A 16,451-nucleotide genomic window follows, 5' to 3' on the forward strand; every position below is an offset into this window, starting at 1 on the left:
GATGAATGACCCAGAGAAACTGGTGATAAAAGAGACAGAAGAGGCGAAAGCTACAGTAGTGCCCTTGAGCAGGAGCAGGAGCAGTTCACTCCTGAACGTTAGAGCAACGGCAGAGCAAAGGACACAGGGCAATGCAGGCTAGGAGACTGGCTGAGGCGGCAGGCAGTGTGTCAATGCTCTTCTGATTGACTCTACTGAATATCTGTTCTAAAAGCCCTCAAATGAACAAGAAGATGTAAGATAGTTGTCTAGGAAAGTAGAAGACTTTATAAATTTATATAACTTGGTAGTACAGTTCTCAAGTACATGCTCTTTATGCAAATAAAATAAGACTCTGATTTACATTTCCCTGAACATAGTGTTTACAGGTCTGATAATTCTTTTGACTTAAATAAGTGAATCTTTAGTTTTGAAAAACAGTGTCTATGAGACAATAAATAAATTAGAAAGTAAGCATTCATGAAGACAGTATGGTTTCACAGAAAGAACACACAGTTTTAAATCACAAGATTTGGGTTCAGGTTGTGGTTCTATCACTATAAACCAAATGATCATATACTATTCCCTTGTACTAAGAAATCAGTCCTGTATATTCATTGGAAGGACTGATGCTAAAGCTGAAACTCCAATACTTTGGCCACCTGATGTTAAGAATTGACTCATTGGAAAAGACCCTGATGCTGGGAAAGACTGAAGGCAGGAGGAGAAGGGGACGACAGAGGGTAAGATGGTTGGATGGGATCACCGACTTGATGGACATGCGTTTGAGCAAGCTCCAGGAGCTGGTGATGGACAGGGAAGTTTGGCATGCTGCAGTCCATGGGGTCGCAAAGAGCCAGGCACAACTAAGCGACTGAACTGAACTCCTGAGCCTTAAAAACAGCCTCATCTGAAAGAGGGGCAATATCTACCTCCCACAGTCACCAAGAGGACTAAAGCAATAACACTGGAGGCAGCACTGTGGCAAATGCATTTTGTGAAGTAAATGTCAACTATTATTATTCTCATTCTTATTGAACTATAGATTGAACAACCATATTGATCTACCTATACAACTATAGATCTTCCATAGACTGATCACTAAACTACAAAGTAACCTTGAGAGAACACTGAAATTAACTTTTGCCTTATGAAAAACTCATTAAAGTGACATTACCAGACTAGATCATAATTGTAAAACTAAGAAATGAGCCACTTACCAGAATAAAAAAAAAAGCAATGTAATGAGTTTAGAAGAAAATAAAAGGGAGATGGAGATTCTAACCATATAACAACAAATGATCTCAAAAATCTAAGCTCGAGAGAGAAGAATAAAGACATTACTGTAGGAAAAAAAATGAGGTTTTACAGCAGGAAAAAGGTCTGCTTACTTCTCTGTAGATAAGACATGGGCTCTAATCATGGGAAAGCTGTGCACTACTGGTTAAGTCTTCATTCAAAAGAAGCTAAACTCTCTTCTTTCTGATTTCCCAGAGGACAAGACTCCGGCTTCAGGAAATGAAAAACATTCTCAGCTAAATACACATAGCACTGAAAACAACACTTTTTTAAAAAAAAACTAATCCCATGCTCTGAGATAGCTGTTACTTTTTTTTTCTCTCCTGCAAGAGATTTCAGAGTCCCACAGCTGGCAAATCAATTGGCAGAGAAGGGAAACAGCAAGAAGCCGAGAAGGCATGTATGCTGTGAAGAAGAGAGCCACAGTAAGTCCGCGTTGGGCAAAATGGCGAGGATTCAGCATGGTCTCAATGCAAGGCCTCCTCCTTGTGCAAAAGTCAGACCTGTGCCAACATCGCCCTCTGGTGGCCAATGAAGTTAGTTGCGAAGCTCCTCAACAGAAAGCCCAGTCAGCTGAAGAAGGACCATTTCTGAGGCTCTCTAGCTATCATCCTTCCCAGGAGTTACTTAGGCCCTTTCTCTAAGACCAGTGTTTCTCAGTCAAGGACAGGCATCCAAATCACTTGCAAGAGACTGTTAAAAAACAGACTGCTGGGCTTCCCTGATGGTTGACTGGTAAAGAATCTGCCTGCCAACTCAGGAGACATGGGTTCAATTCCTGATCTGGGAAAATCCCACATGCCTCAGAGCAACTAAGCTGGTGCACCACAACTACGGAGCCTGAGATCTAGAGCCCACCGGTCACAAATACGAATGAAGCCCACACACCCCAGAGCCCAGGCTCTGCAACAAGGGCAGGCAACGAAATGAGACGCCCAAACACCGCAACTAGAGAGCGGTTGCCGCTCACCAAAGCTAGAGGAAGTCCAAGCCAAACTTGTTGTTGAGATTGTCGAGTCCTATGTAAGGTTTGCCTAAGAAATGCATTTTGAACAAAGAAACTATAAAGAAAGCTGAGTGCCAAAGAATTGATGCTTTTAAACTGTGGTGTTGGAGAAGTCTCTTGAGAGTTGCTTGGACAGCAAGGAGATCCAACCAGTCCATCCTGAAGGAAATAAGTCCTGAATATTCACTGGAAGGACTGATGCTGAAGCTGAACTCCAATCCTCTGGCCACCTAATGCGAAGAACTGACTCATTTGAAAAGACCCTGATGCTGGGAAAGATTGAAGGTGGGAGGAGAAGGGGACAACAGAGGATGAGATGGTTGGATGGCATCATCGACTCAAAGGACATGAGTTTGAGTAAACTCCAGGAGTTGGTGATGGACAGGAAGGCCTGGCGTGTTGCAGTCCATGGGGCCACAAAGTCGGACCCGACTGAGCAACTGAACTGAAATAAGGAAGCTCTTTTCCTTTCTTTATTGATGTCTCCGAATAACCACCTCTCTTCTTCCTCCCATTTATCCTGTTAAGCCTTCTATAAACAAGGTAGTATGGGGGGGGGGGGAAATACCAAAATTACGCTAATGGCTGTGCTGTACTTAGTCACTCAGTCATGTCCAACTCTGAGACCCCATGAACTGTAGCCCCCCAGACTTCTCTGTCCATGGGATTCTCCAAACAAGAATAGTAGAGTGAGTTGCCCATGCCCCTTTACAGGGGATCTTCCCACCCCAGGGATCAAACCCAGGTCTCCCACATTGCAGGAATTCTTTATCATCTGAGCCACCAGGGAAACTCTGCTAAAGGCTAAGTGAAGGCTACCATGAGAGTAAGGGGTCCTTGGGATCCACAGACACAAAAGGACTTCAAATCCACTCCCAGGTTACAAAGACTGGTGGTGGGGAGGGGGACACCAGGGTGCTGCCCTCTGTGGTGCAGACTAGAAAAATCTACCACTAAAGCAAAGACAAGAAACCCTGTTCCCTAGGACCCTTCTCCCCTATGCAAACAAAAAGCTTTCACCTGCTGGGGGAGAAGTATCAAACGCTGTCAACCCCAGGGCCAGGTGAAGGCCTGAGGAAGGAGTAATGAGAAAATCCCCTCTTACCTTAGGAAGAAGCCAGAAAGTCTGAGCCCAGGATCCTACACCAATACTTAGAAAACCCTATCCATGTAAGAGGGATAATATTACTGAGAAAAACACTCAACCATGAGATAAATGGACACAGGACTGAGCCTAAACCAAAACCAAAAAACAAAGATAAACAAAACTCCTGCCTCTCCCAGGCTACCCCGCCCTCTTCTGACAAGGGAGGGGAGAGAGGGCCTCCGGAGGCACAGGTGCACAGCAGAGGCCAGAAGCTGCGAGAGGCCAGAAGCTGCGAGAGGCCAGAAGCTGCGAGTGGAACAAGGACTGACAACAAGCCTTTCAGCCCTTCAGCCCCTACTCTAAGAACCAGGAATAGAAGCATTTAAAACCAGTAGTGCAATGAAGACCATCACAGTAACAACAAAGCCCAACCCTAGTTCAGCCCTAGCCTCAACACTTTGAACTGACTACCTAGTGAAAAAAATATGCCATTGTTGGGCTGTAACCCACAGGTCTACAAGGTCTTGCCCAGTTCCAAGACTGAAGAAACAGCCCACAGTCAGCAACAGAGACATCACCGGTGTAATGGATGGGGGACCTGAAGCAAGGTCCCAGAATGACACCTTGCCATGTGCAGTGGAAGGCAGGCTTAGGACATGGGGGTAATCTTTGCTCTCAGGTGGCAAGGGTGACTATCAGTTATACAGGACTTGATGTCAGGAGGGCTCACTAGGCACCAGGAAAACCAGTGGAGGGGCACAGCCCTCATGGCCCCTTTGATAAAAAACAATCACCAGCTAGGTAAGGACAAGTGTGTAGGAAGGTCAGTCATGTGAGTAGGGCATAGGTGAAGCAGGCACTGGTCGGACAGGTGATATACATACAGAGAGCAAGAGAACAGCCATCTTGAGTAGCCTAACCATACACTCATTTCCAGGCATAAACCCTTTTTTAATCTAAGTCTCTGTTTTACATGTGAGGTCTAGAAGTCACTCAGAAATTAACACACACATAAAAAGTGCCAGAAAAAAAACAGTGAAGAGACAAAATAATCAGACTGAGGAATGACCCAGATATTTAAATTACTGGACAGATGTTTAAAAATTATGATTGATGTGTTAAAGTCTATAGTGAAAAAGGTAGAAATATGCATTAACAGGTAATTTCAGCAGAGAGATGGAAGCTCTAAAGGTCACATAGAAATGCTGTCAGTTAAAAATAGTAAAGATATTAAAGATAAAAAATGTCACTGAGGGTTTATTATTAGACTCAATGCAGCCAGCAAAAGAACATCAGGGAACTTGAATACAGGTCAAAAGAAAATACCCAAAATGAAACATAAAGAGGAAAAAAAGAGGGAGGGGGAAAAAACCAAAGTATCCAAGATCCCTGGGACAATATTCAACAATTTAACAAAAAAGTAACTGGAATCCAAGAAGGAGAAGAGAAAAATAAAGAAGCAAAGCAGAGAACAAGCTCAGCGAGTGCCAGGAAGGCAAAGTATCAGCTAGGGCTTCCCTGGTGGTCCCAGTGCTCTCGGGTCTGCTCCCTGGTCTCACGTGCCACAACCAGGAGTTCACATGCGACAACTGAAAGATCCTGCGCGCCACAACTAAGACCTGGTGCAGACAAAGAAATACCTTTTTTAAAAAGTATTTATTAAAGGAATTTATCATCTAAACACAACATATTCAAGCTGCTAAAAACCCAAGATCAAGATAAAACCTTGAAGGCAGCCAGAGGAAGGGAATAAAAGGAATAACTATCAAAATTGTAACAGACTTCTTATCGGAAACTGCAAGTAGGAAGACTAATTTTCCTTTAAGTTACTGAAAGACAAGAGTAACACAGAATATGACACCTAGCAAAAAATAACCTTCCAAAACTTAAGGTTTGTTTTTCAAATTAAAAAAGATGAGAAAATTTACTGTTGCGTAGATTTGTATGTCTCTGTATTCTCCAGACAATACTGGAGTTAAAACAGTATCATAAAAATATTCAATTAATCCAAAAGCAGACAGAAAAAGAAAATCAGACTAAAGAACAGATGGAAGAAACAGAAAACTAAGAACAAACTGACAGATTAAATCCAACCATATCAACAATCACATCAAGTATTTCAATAAATAGTCTAAACACATCAACTAAAAGATAAGAGTTCTTCAGGTTAGATTAAAAAAGCAAGAACCATCTATATTCTAAGAAACCCATTATTAATAAATATTAAAAAAGAAACCTGTTCAAAGTGAAAGGAAGAAGTTAGACATACCAAGCAAACACTGCCTAAGGAAACTAGAGTAGTTACATTAATGCAAGATGAAAATTAAAATGCAGAAAGAAGAAAATTACCAGGAATAAAGAGAGACGGTAAGAGGTCGATTCATCAAGGAGACATAACAATGTGAGTGTATATGCACATGACGACAGGTCTCCATGCAGCAAAAGCTGGCAGAACGGAAGGGAGAAGCAGGTCCACAGAATTACATCAGAACTCCAATATCTTTCTCAAGTCATGAGAACAAGTAAACATAAGGTAGGCAAGGATAGGAAACAAAAACCTGAATAACACTATCAACCAACTGGACTTAACTGACATTAAAAAAAAAAAAAAATCCCTAAATACTGAGAAATGAACATACTTCTAAATAACTGACAGATTGAAGAGGAATTCATAAGGCAAAATAGAAACTGTTTGAACTGAATGAAAATCAAAAAACATATCAAAATCTATGGGACACATCTACAACTTGGATTAGAGAGAAATACATAACATTACAAGCCTATTTTATGTGGTTGCCAGAAGTGGGGAGTGGGTGGGAAATGGGTGAAAGGAGTTCAAACAGTATAAACTTCTAGTAAAATAAATAAATCCCAAGGAGACAATGTACAGCATGGTTTTTATAGTTAATAATAACACTGTACTATATTTGAAAGTTGCTGAGAGAACAGACCTTAGCAATTCTCATCACATGGGGAAGAGAAGGTATAACTCTATGTGGCAATGGATGTTAACTAGCCTCATGGTGATCATTTCACAATACATACAAATACTGACACATTATGTTGCATACCTGAAAAAAAAAACCAAACCTATGAAGCCAAAAGCTGGATCTTTAAAAAAAAAAATTACTAATAAACTAGTGTCTAGACTCCTCAAGTGAAAAGAGGAAACAAATTTTCATAAAGAGAGGACATGACAAGAGATCCTCAACATTAGAAGAATATGTAATATTATAATTTCATCTCCATTAATTCAATGACTTAGAGGAAACAGACGAATCTCTTGAAAGATACAAACCACCAAAGCTCACTTGAGAAGGGAAAACATGTACAGTTCTCTATCTCTTAAAGGAACTGAATTCTTAGTCAAAAAGTTTACAAAGAAAACTCCAGGTCCAAATGGCTTCACTGACAAAATCTGTCAAACATTAAAGAAAAAAATCAATTCAACACAAACCGTTCTAGAAAACAGAATTAGGAGGGAACACTTCCCAACTCATTTTATGATGTCAGCATGACCTCAATTTTAAAACCAGACAAAGGCCTCACAAAAAAACAGACCAATATCCCACATGCACATAAATACAAAAATCCTCAATCAAATGTTAGCAAATTTGATCCAGCAATATATAAAGGTAGCAAATCTCTTTTAAAGGATTTAATCCATTTTTTAATCCTGACCTAGGATTACTCGCAAAGACAGGTGGCATCTGACTCCAATCCAAATTAAGTCTTGGTATAAAGTATCTAACTTTACAAAGCTACTTTCAAAGAAAGGCATAGCAGGCAGTTTAATTTAGGAAGTTAATAAGCAGATTATACAGTAGTTGAGACATTACAGAAGAAACTTTAGGGTTAAGAGAAGGTTAAGAGTAATCTACAGCCTGAAGAATACATATTCAACTAAAAGGTAATGAACCTACCTCCTTGGTTTCTAAGAAAGGTAGATAACGAGAAAGTGCTTATACTTAAAAACTCAGTTTAGTCTCCTCGAAAGTCTATGAGATTTGACCCAAAGTGTAGTCCCTAGCCTACTTTCTGAACCTGTGTCCAGGTTACTTTAATTACTTACCTTCAACCTGGCGAGTGTCTGAGCATGGTTTCTTCTTTGACTCCGAACTCCCGGTTTTTTCATCAACATCCAGGAGCGGAATATAGTCTGTTTTTCCAACAGTTTCTCCCACAACATCATCAAAGGCCTCTGCCTCCAGTGTGGCAATAAAGTCCCGTTTTATCTCTTCCTCAATTTCTGGAGATGGCTCTGTTAATGCATCTGCAAGACTGAGGTCAGCCATTCTGCACCACTGCAACTGCCTGGGGGAAAAAAGGTTTCATGTGATGAGCAGTGCCAAAGAGAAAAACATTTCTAGAAACTCTTGTCATTGTTTTAAACAAAACATGGAATTAAAATGCAAAATTTTCAAGCTAAAAGAGACTCTCCCATTTTATAGAATGGAAAACCAAAGCTCAGTAACAGACTGTCCTACTCAAAGTAAACTCGTTTCCTCACATCCTGGGAGGTAAACAGAGCATGTGTCACTCTGTCCTTTTCAACAATAATAAAAGTGAAGGGCAAAGAAGACCCCTATATTTATCCAGGTTTATTAGCCACAAGAATTCAAATCAGGTCTTTTGATTTCAAGTCTTCAAAACCCTTTTAACTATTCCATTTATTTTAATTTCCAAATCATGTGCAGAGTAATTCTTAAAATGAAAGTGAAAGTGGCTCAGTCGTGTCCGACTCTTTGCGACCCCATGGACTATACAGTCCATGGAATTCTCCAGGCCAGAATACTGGGGTGGCCGTTCCCATCTCCAGGGGGTCTTCCTAAAGCCCAGGGATGGAAACCAGGTCTCCTACATTGTAGGCGGATTCTTTACCAACTGAGCCACCACGGTAAAAATACACACAAAACGAGGTCAGATTAGGTTACATTCCCATTTTATTTTAAAAAATGGTTAAGTACTATCAGGCAAGTGAAATCACTTTTCCTTACCAGACACCAGGAATCTGGGCCTTATCTTGTAAGGGTAAATACTGCTTCATGAATCACTTGTAAAGGACTTGGTCAACCAAGCTACACTTAGCCCTGCTGGCATGAAAAATGCAGGCACGTTCCTTGAATTAGCTACAGAAGGCAGTCTCTGTGGTCATGTACGTTACTACCTTTACAGAACACCAACCAAGCTTTCAATTTTTAAACATAACCTAAAACTGAAAAGTATATGGGAGGGTTTCCCTGGTGGCTCAGTAGTGAAGAATCTGCCTGCCAGTGCAGGAGACATGGGTTCAATCCCTGATCTGGGAAGACGCCACAGGCTGTGAAGCAACTAGGCCTGTGGGCCACAACTGTTGATAGAGCCCAGGAGTTACAGCTACTGAGCCCGCCCAGCCTAGAGCCCGTGTTCTGCAACAAGAGAAGCAACCACAATGAGGAGCCCCTTCTCCTGCTTGCTGCAACTAGAGAAAAATACTCGCAGCAACAAAGACTCAGCACAGCCATAAACAGATAGATAAATAAAAGCATTTTTTTTAAGTTAAACAAAAATCTTAACATAAATGTACACAAACACAGATTTAAAAAAGAAAAAAAAAGCATATGGGAAGTCCCTGGCAGTCCAGTGCGTAGGACTCTCACTTTCACTGCCAGGGGTGGGTTAAATCCCTGGTAGGGGAACCAAGATTCTACAGGCCGCACAGCACAGCCACACACACACAAAAAATTTTGTAAAGGCCTGATGAATGTCAAAGGGTTCCATAAAAAGGAACCGCTTTTCCCTTTTCTATTTATGGTAACTATTATTACAGTTAGCCTTTGAAAGCTGTTATGAGCAAAAAACAATAAAGGATGTCTATAATTAAACAGTTTCATAGTCAAAAAGACCTTGTAAGAACACCTGTACCATCTTTAAAAATATACAGTAAGAGCCCAACAGATCTACTTTTCTATAATACTTCATGCAATCTACTCCAACTTTCCCTAATTTAGGATACTGGTGAAAACAAACAAAACCAGGAAAACCTTTTAAACCTCATTTATCTGAGTGCACATTCTCAAAGGGCAGCTTTTTATTCACTGTAATCTTACTCTCCTGCCTGCCTTGCAACCTCCCAAACCATTTTCTCGGCTGATATGGGGTTTACAGAATATGAACAGCAGCTTACATTCCGCTTAAGAGGGTAAAATTGATAGAAAATCTGACAGCTGGAAAGTGGGAGGGTAGTGCAGCCAACCACCCAGCATCTGCCTTTCAACACAGTTTAGCTATTCTTTTCATGTCATCACATATAAATAGAAGTATGATTTAAACACACACACAACATACTTATGGAACATGACTCTGTAAAGGCAATATTAGCCAGTAGAAGTGAAAATACTGGCTTTTAGCCCAAAAGGCCCAGTTTTTAATAAGGAGAAAATTATTCAATTATAATTATTCTACTCCAAAACATGGTTTTTCCAGTGGTCATATATGGATGTGAGAGTTGGACTATGAAGAAAGCTGAGTGCTGAAGAATTGATGCTTTTGAACTGTGGTGTTGGAGAAGACTCTTGAGAGTCCCTTGGTCTGCAAGGAGATCCAACCAGTCCATTCTGAAGGAGATCAGCCCTGGGACTTCTTTGGAAGGAATGATGCTAAAGCTGAAACTCCAGCACTTTGGCCACCTCATGCAAAGAGTTGACTCATTGGAAAAGACTCTGATGCTGGGAGAGATTGGGGGCAGGAGGAGAAGGGGACGACAGAGGATGAGATGGCTGGATGGCATCACTGACTCGATGGACATGACTCTGAGTGAACTCCAGGAGCTGGTGATGGACAGGGAGGCCTGGCGTGCTGCAGTTCGTGGGGTTGCAAAGAGTCGGACACGACTGAGCGACTGAACTGAACTGAACTGAAAACATGTATAATAAATTCCTTAGGTGCTCTACAAATCTGTTAAGCTAGTTCTGCAGGTGCTCCAAAATTGATCTTAATAAGCTCATGAATGAATGTCATCCAACACATACAGAAACAGTTAAGGTCACTTAATAATATTTATTCACAGTGTCCTTCTCTAATCTGGATACTCAAGAAAATCCAAAGACATAGTCTTGGGAATGAGAAGTATCTACATTTAAAAAAATTATCTCACATTGACTATTTATGCTTTTCTTCTTCTATCTGTATAGATAACAGAGAAACTTATCTGAGTTTGGACTTTTTAAATTGAAGTATAGTAGATTTACAATGTTTCAGGTGTACAGCAAAGTGATTCAGTTACATAAACATATATATATATTCTTTTTCAGATTATTTTCCTTTATAGGTTATTGTAAAATACTGATTATAGTTGCTTATACTATTAACTTTGAATGACTTTGATGACAGGAGATTTTTTAAAAAGCTGTTTTCTTTTCTTATGGAAATGTGAAGACATTTCCGTGCTTCACTAGTTCAGTCTGATTCTCAGTTTGGGTTTGAGTGGGTCACCTTCCAGGGTTGAGTTCCCTAGGCTGTAAAATGAGAATGGTATGTGAAACAATTCCTAAGGTTGACTGTTCCATAAACTACTTAAAATTCAGTTTCATCACTTGGACCCTCCCTGTGACTATTATTTTATACATCAAGTACTCTCAATTATAACTAGATTCAGGTTTATTTAAAAAGGCAAAGGCCTTTTGGCAAAGAGAAAGACTAAAAACCAACTCCCCAGTGCACAGAGCCCTGCTTGAGCAAATCCCACTGCAGCTTAAGAAACTCCACCCCGTTCTGGCTAACATCAAAGGAGATGTGACACCACTCTGCCAGAAAATAAGCCCCACATTATTTAACCAGGCACCAGAGTACACCATTTTCAAACACAGCACTCGGGACATCTGATCTTCATTCTGATTACATGCCTGACGTGAAATTATCTAGTGAGGATTTTGAAAATACCTAGGTAAACCAAAGCAAGAGGAAATGACAGGACATGATGATGAAGCACAGAAGACAATTTTTGTCTCTTGACTAGCCTTACTATTAATAGCTATGTGCTCATAAAGAGTAAATAAGAATATATGATGAAGTCACAAGCACCTTCTCTTCTGTATGGTTTACTTCAGATCACAAACTCTGGAATTAATTATTGGACTAAATATTTTCTAGGTCTATACAGATTAAATAGTGTTCATATATAATTTAAATGCACAGAAGTATGGGTAACTTTTCAAGCTCCCAGAGATTTAGGTCAGTCTTACCTATAGTCACTCAGTTAAGATCTGTGCACTTTCTGTCTCGTTGTCTGCTGAGAAATTAGCATTCTAGTTAGCAAATGGCCTGTTGTTGCCTCTGTCCTCCTCTACTTTTCTCCCCATCCCAGCCCCCGACCAAGGTGCTAAACTCTGAAACTAAACTGGAGGAAGAAAACTCATGAAAAAGAAGAACAGAAGCCTAATTCCCACCAACATACTCAGACACTTCTCATAACCACTGCATTTTCATTTCACTTGGTCACATTAGCCAAACGTCTACTCAGATTCACTTGCAGCAGCTAGCATTCTCTTTTTAGAAGTACAGAACCCTGTTTCACAATTTAAAGGGGCATAAGGGGACATATACCCCTTGAAGGGCCATCATTCCGCTTTGTGTGTATTTAGTGATAAGTTTGCTTTCCTCTCACCCCCTGAGATAAATTCTATTGAAAGTGTCTGAGTTTCTGGTTTTAGGGTAAAAAGGAAGAAATATAATGTAGCAACATGGAATACTTCAGGGAATAAAGCAGATTGGATAAGGTAACCAAGTAGGGAGAGGTATATGGGCCCAGAGGCCCTAGGAGGTAAAAGGAAGAGAGAAACGCCAAAAGCAAGCTCAGAAACCTTTTGAAATACTCCTTCTGTCTGTCAGTTTTAGAAAAAAGGAAGACGCTTTCTTCTCAGTAATTTGGATTAATTTAGAACCAAAATTAATCATCACTTATAATACCGTTTATCTAAGGGAAATGTATTGAGTTTCAAATAACCAATTTAATAAAGAAACATTTAATAATAATTCTTCCAGGTAGGAGACTGTTCATAATACTCACTTAAATTGTCTCCATGATTGATATTCTGTCCTGTTTAGTAGGGGGTAGGAGTGGAGGGGTGAGCTGTGGACAAGACATGGAACTGTAAAGATATTGTGGGCTAATATTTTCTTCTTCCCTTTATTTTTTTGCATGACAGAGAATTTTGAAGCCAGCACTAAGCTGCCATCCCAAGAGAGTGCTGTGGCCAAAATGCAGGGCTTGTTCCTCAGGCTTGGAAGAAACCCAGCATCCCAGAAAGTCCCAGGGATCACATATAATCTGACAAGGTCAAAGGTATAGTCTGCATCGTTAGGATTTCATATTCAACATGAGACTTTTTTGGTCTGCCTAGCAAGCTTTCCAGAGAAGGCAACGGCACCCCACTCCAGCACTCTTGCCTGGAAAATCCCATGGATGGAGGAGCCTGGTAGGCTGCAGTCCATGGGGTCACGAAGAGTCAGACACGACTGAGCGACTTCACTTTCACTTTTCACTTTCATGCATTGGAGAAGGCAATGGCAACCCACTCCAGTGTTCTTGCCTGGAGAATCCCAGGGACGGGGGAGCCTGGTGGGCTGCCGTCTATGGGGTCACAGAGTCGGACACGACTGAAGCAACTTAGCAGCAGCAAGCCTTCAGTTACTAAATGGGGACTTGATTCCTCAGATTTGTTTTAATGAATGTCTTTCAGAGGTCTATCACACATCAAGCTGAACCTCGTCTGGTGGCTGTGCTCTGTTTTTAATTTATTTAACTTGAAAACTCTGATTTATACTTTCAATCAAAACAGTATTTCTTTTGAAGTAAAACCAAATCTCTATGGACATGGGTTTGGGCAGACTCCAGGAGACAGGAGAGGACACAGAAGCTTGGCGGGCTGCAGTCCATGGGGTCACAAACAGTTGGACATGACTGAGTGCCTGAACAACAATGACAGAAGAGCTCTTTACACAGCTTGCAGGCACCTATCAGCCCTGAGGCTAAAGCCAATTTCTCCTGCTCCTCCCCAGAACCAGGCTGGAAATGGCAACAGACAGCTCAGCAACATCTTAACTGTCCTGAGCAATAAACTCCAACCCCCCCTGGAGAATATATTAATTTTCCACCCCCAGGTGCCTCCCTACGCACTAAGGACAACAGCTGTACTATGACGAACTGATGGAATTTCCAGGCTTGGCGAGGTTCTGTTCATCACCACCATTTGTCCTGTTCATCATAGGATTAGCAACAGGAGAGCGTCCTTGATTACTAGAATAGCTGAGGGCATCACCCAGTGACATTCTTGTATGAAAGAACACACTGATTCACGTTACTTCCATGCAGTCCCCACAGCAAAGAATTCCTTTTTGCACTGCTATTTTAGGGAGCCTTGTCTTGTAAATACAAAAACACTGCACACACATGCAGACACATACTCACATAACTAAGACCTTGCAGCATGAGGCTGAAAGCCTCGCTTGCTTACTTACAGGAGCTATCCAGGCAGCTTATATTCCGTCCTGACTGAATGCATTCTGGGTCTCTAAACAAAGCACCTGCCACATTTCTATCCAAGTAAATTTAAATCTATTTCCCCAAGAAGAATCTACACTAGATACCTCCCACTGTTAGCCATGTGATACAGACAGCATGATGTCTGCTGAAGACTAGTTACGTGTGCCAAAACAAGAGACAGCAATGACACAGCACTTAACATTCCTGTTGTAACCATCCTCAAGAGCAAACGTTTCTCTCGGTTTTTTTAAAAGAAGGTTGAACCTTAAGATGATTCTCAATACCTAATGCCCCCAAAGTCTGAAAAAGGGAAAGCATTTTTTAAACCTTTACTATTCGCCCAATTAATTTAACCTCAGTCTAGCAGGCCCAAAAACCTCCAGAGTTTGCTTATACTTATCCAAAAATTATCTCTAAACATTTAAGATCTCTAAAGGCTTTAAAAAAAAAAAAAAACTAGTTGAAAAAAAAATAGTTCACATAACCTAGGATTCAAGTTCCTCACTTTAACAGATGACAAAGAATCAGAGAAACAAATCCCTTGTAAATGAAACTGGAGTTGAGGATCAGGCTAAGAGGCGATCCGGAGAATACCAGACACAGAAGCAGCATGTGGCAAAACCAGCGAAATCTTTAAGTTTTACAGTGACGTCACTACACTTCAAAATTAATTTTTTTGCTCTACCTTTCCTTCTTAAAGGATGAAGGCAGTTGAACAAAGACCTGAATATCAGGAAAATATCCTGGTTGACTGAAGAGGACTCCAACAGGTTATTTAAAAATAAAAACAAACTTTTTAGCATAATATCAAGGCCACACAATCTGAGAGGACCCAGGTCTACCACCTACTACGACCATCAGCAGTTTTCCACTTGGGTCTCTATAATATATTTCAGTCACAAAAGACCGGCTTGCCATTTTACAAGCAGACCACTGACGTTATCAGTGCATACCCTGGCTCATATTGCTCTCCATACTTCAAATTGTCTTTACTTCCTCTTTGTCTTACAATTGTCTTCCTCTAGTCTTATGATTGAGGTCCACATCCTATCTATCACCTTTTCTCTGATTTCATTTTAGAATCTGCTCTCCAGTACTATTCAGGACTAACACGTCGTCTATACTTGTAACAGTACAGTTTAATCTATAGAGAGAGCTGTACACACCAGGAGCTCCTGTAAACTACCAGGTCCCAAAGGGGAAAGACCCTAAGTAATGTGCATATCTTCTCTTAGTGCTTTACTTTACACAGAAGATGGGCCGAAACAACAAAAGACAAAAAAACACAGGGCCTAAAAAAAAAAAAAAAAAAAAACAGGGCTTAACTAAACATATAGCTCTAAAATGGTAAACCGAAAATAATGAAAAACATGCCTATTTTAAAATTAATTAGAGGTGCCGAAGCTACAAAACTCAGAACTGGGAAAAGAATGAACAGATTCAAAGTGGAAGGGTCATCACTAATGAAGAATATTCACCTCATTTCTTCTACTTTCCAAACATGGCCTGTGACACAGCCATCATGAAAAGAAAGCTAACAGGGAGTAACCAGACAAGCCAGCTCTCCAGGCTGGTCATCTTATCGTTATTAGGCAGGGCAATAAAAATAGCTCTGCTTCTAGAAAAGCACAGCAACGTGATACAATGTGGCAAAAACAAATTGTTTTCTGTTCAAGACATTGGCTACCACCATCATGTAACATCAATCGGCAAAATGTTAAATCTCTATAGCAACAGCTCACCTGTCTCTGTCAGGAAGTAATAAATATACTACGGAATTTTAAGCTACTTAGGTTAGGGAAATTGGATGGAATAATCATAACTGATCAGTTCTTAGCTTTAGAGAACTGTTTAAGAAAAACCTTTCCATTAAGTGAAGTTTCTCTCTGAAGTTCAGAGCCACGGTATTTCATACTTTATTGTATAAAACGTCAGTGAAAGTGAAGGGAAATAGAAGATAGAACTAAGAGGAAATAGGAATTTGTGCTCATAGTTCTGTAATTATTTATTCACAGTGTGTCTCTCTTCCCGAGCCCACCTTGAACTCCGAGTTTCAAGATGGAAAAGAAAGCACCTTTTATCCTAGGCATCTAGTATAAAAAAGGGACTCCTCTTGGCGTCATTATCACACGGGCATCCTACTGGTTGTGCTTTGTTCCGTATCATGACACCAGCCTGCTCTTGGTGGGGTCGACATTGACCCAGCTGAAGGAGCCTGCTGGCTCTTCCACTGTTGGTCCTAGACATGGAATCAGTGCTGGAGCACAGCAGCTCCCCTCTGCTGAGCAGGAAAGAAGACGGCATAAGCTCTATGGGAGTACTTAGTAGGCATTTTGTGGAGTAGCCTTAGTGGTGGTAAATGTCTTACCTTTAACATAAAGTGAAAACCAAACAAGCAAAATGAAAAGTCAAAGGAACCCTTTTAGTTATTATTTAACAAAACCCTTTAACATTTTACCTGAAATAGAGGAAAAGATCTGATTTAAAGTGAAAAGCCACTGGCACAGGATCAATTAGAGACGGTCCAGCAATTTCAAAACGAGTTAATTCTGAAGGAC

General features: G+C 40.6%; 1 protein-coding gene across 19 annotated transcripts in view; it reads right to left on the bottom strand.

Moving 5' to 3' along the window:
- MAP4 (microtubule associated protein 4) overlaps positions 1-14,035 on the bottom strand; it is a 100,585-nt gene extending 86,550 nt beyond the window's left edge. For 10 of the 19 annotated variants that reach the window (XM_040246869.1, XM_040246868.1, XM_040246861.1 and 7 more), the window contains exons 1-2: positions 13,869-14,035; positions 7,444-7,685 (exon numbers count right to left, since the gene is read on the bottom strand). In XM_040246869.1, coding sequence (XP_040102803.1) covers positions 7,444-7,666 — 223 coding nt within the window. In that variant the 5' untranslated portion in view covers positions 7,667-7,685; positions 13,869-14,035. The remainder of the gene's footprint in view (positions 1-7,443; positions 7,686-13,868) is intronic. The other 9 variants (XM_040246862.1, XM_040246876.1, XM_040246875.1 and 6 more) reach the window with 4 other exon arrangements.
- Between the last annotated feature and the right edge of the window lie 2,416 nt (positions 14,036-16,451).

This window comes from Oryx dammah, unplaced genomic scaffold (genome assembly GCF_014754425.2).
Source record: "Oryx dammah isolate SB20612 unplaced genomic scaffold, SCBI_Odam_1.1 HiC_scaffold_9, whole genome shotgun sequence".
Lineage (NCBI taxonomy): Eukaryota > Metazoa > Chordata > Mammalia > Artiodactyla > Bovidae > Oryx > Oryx dammah.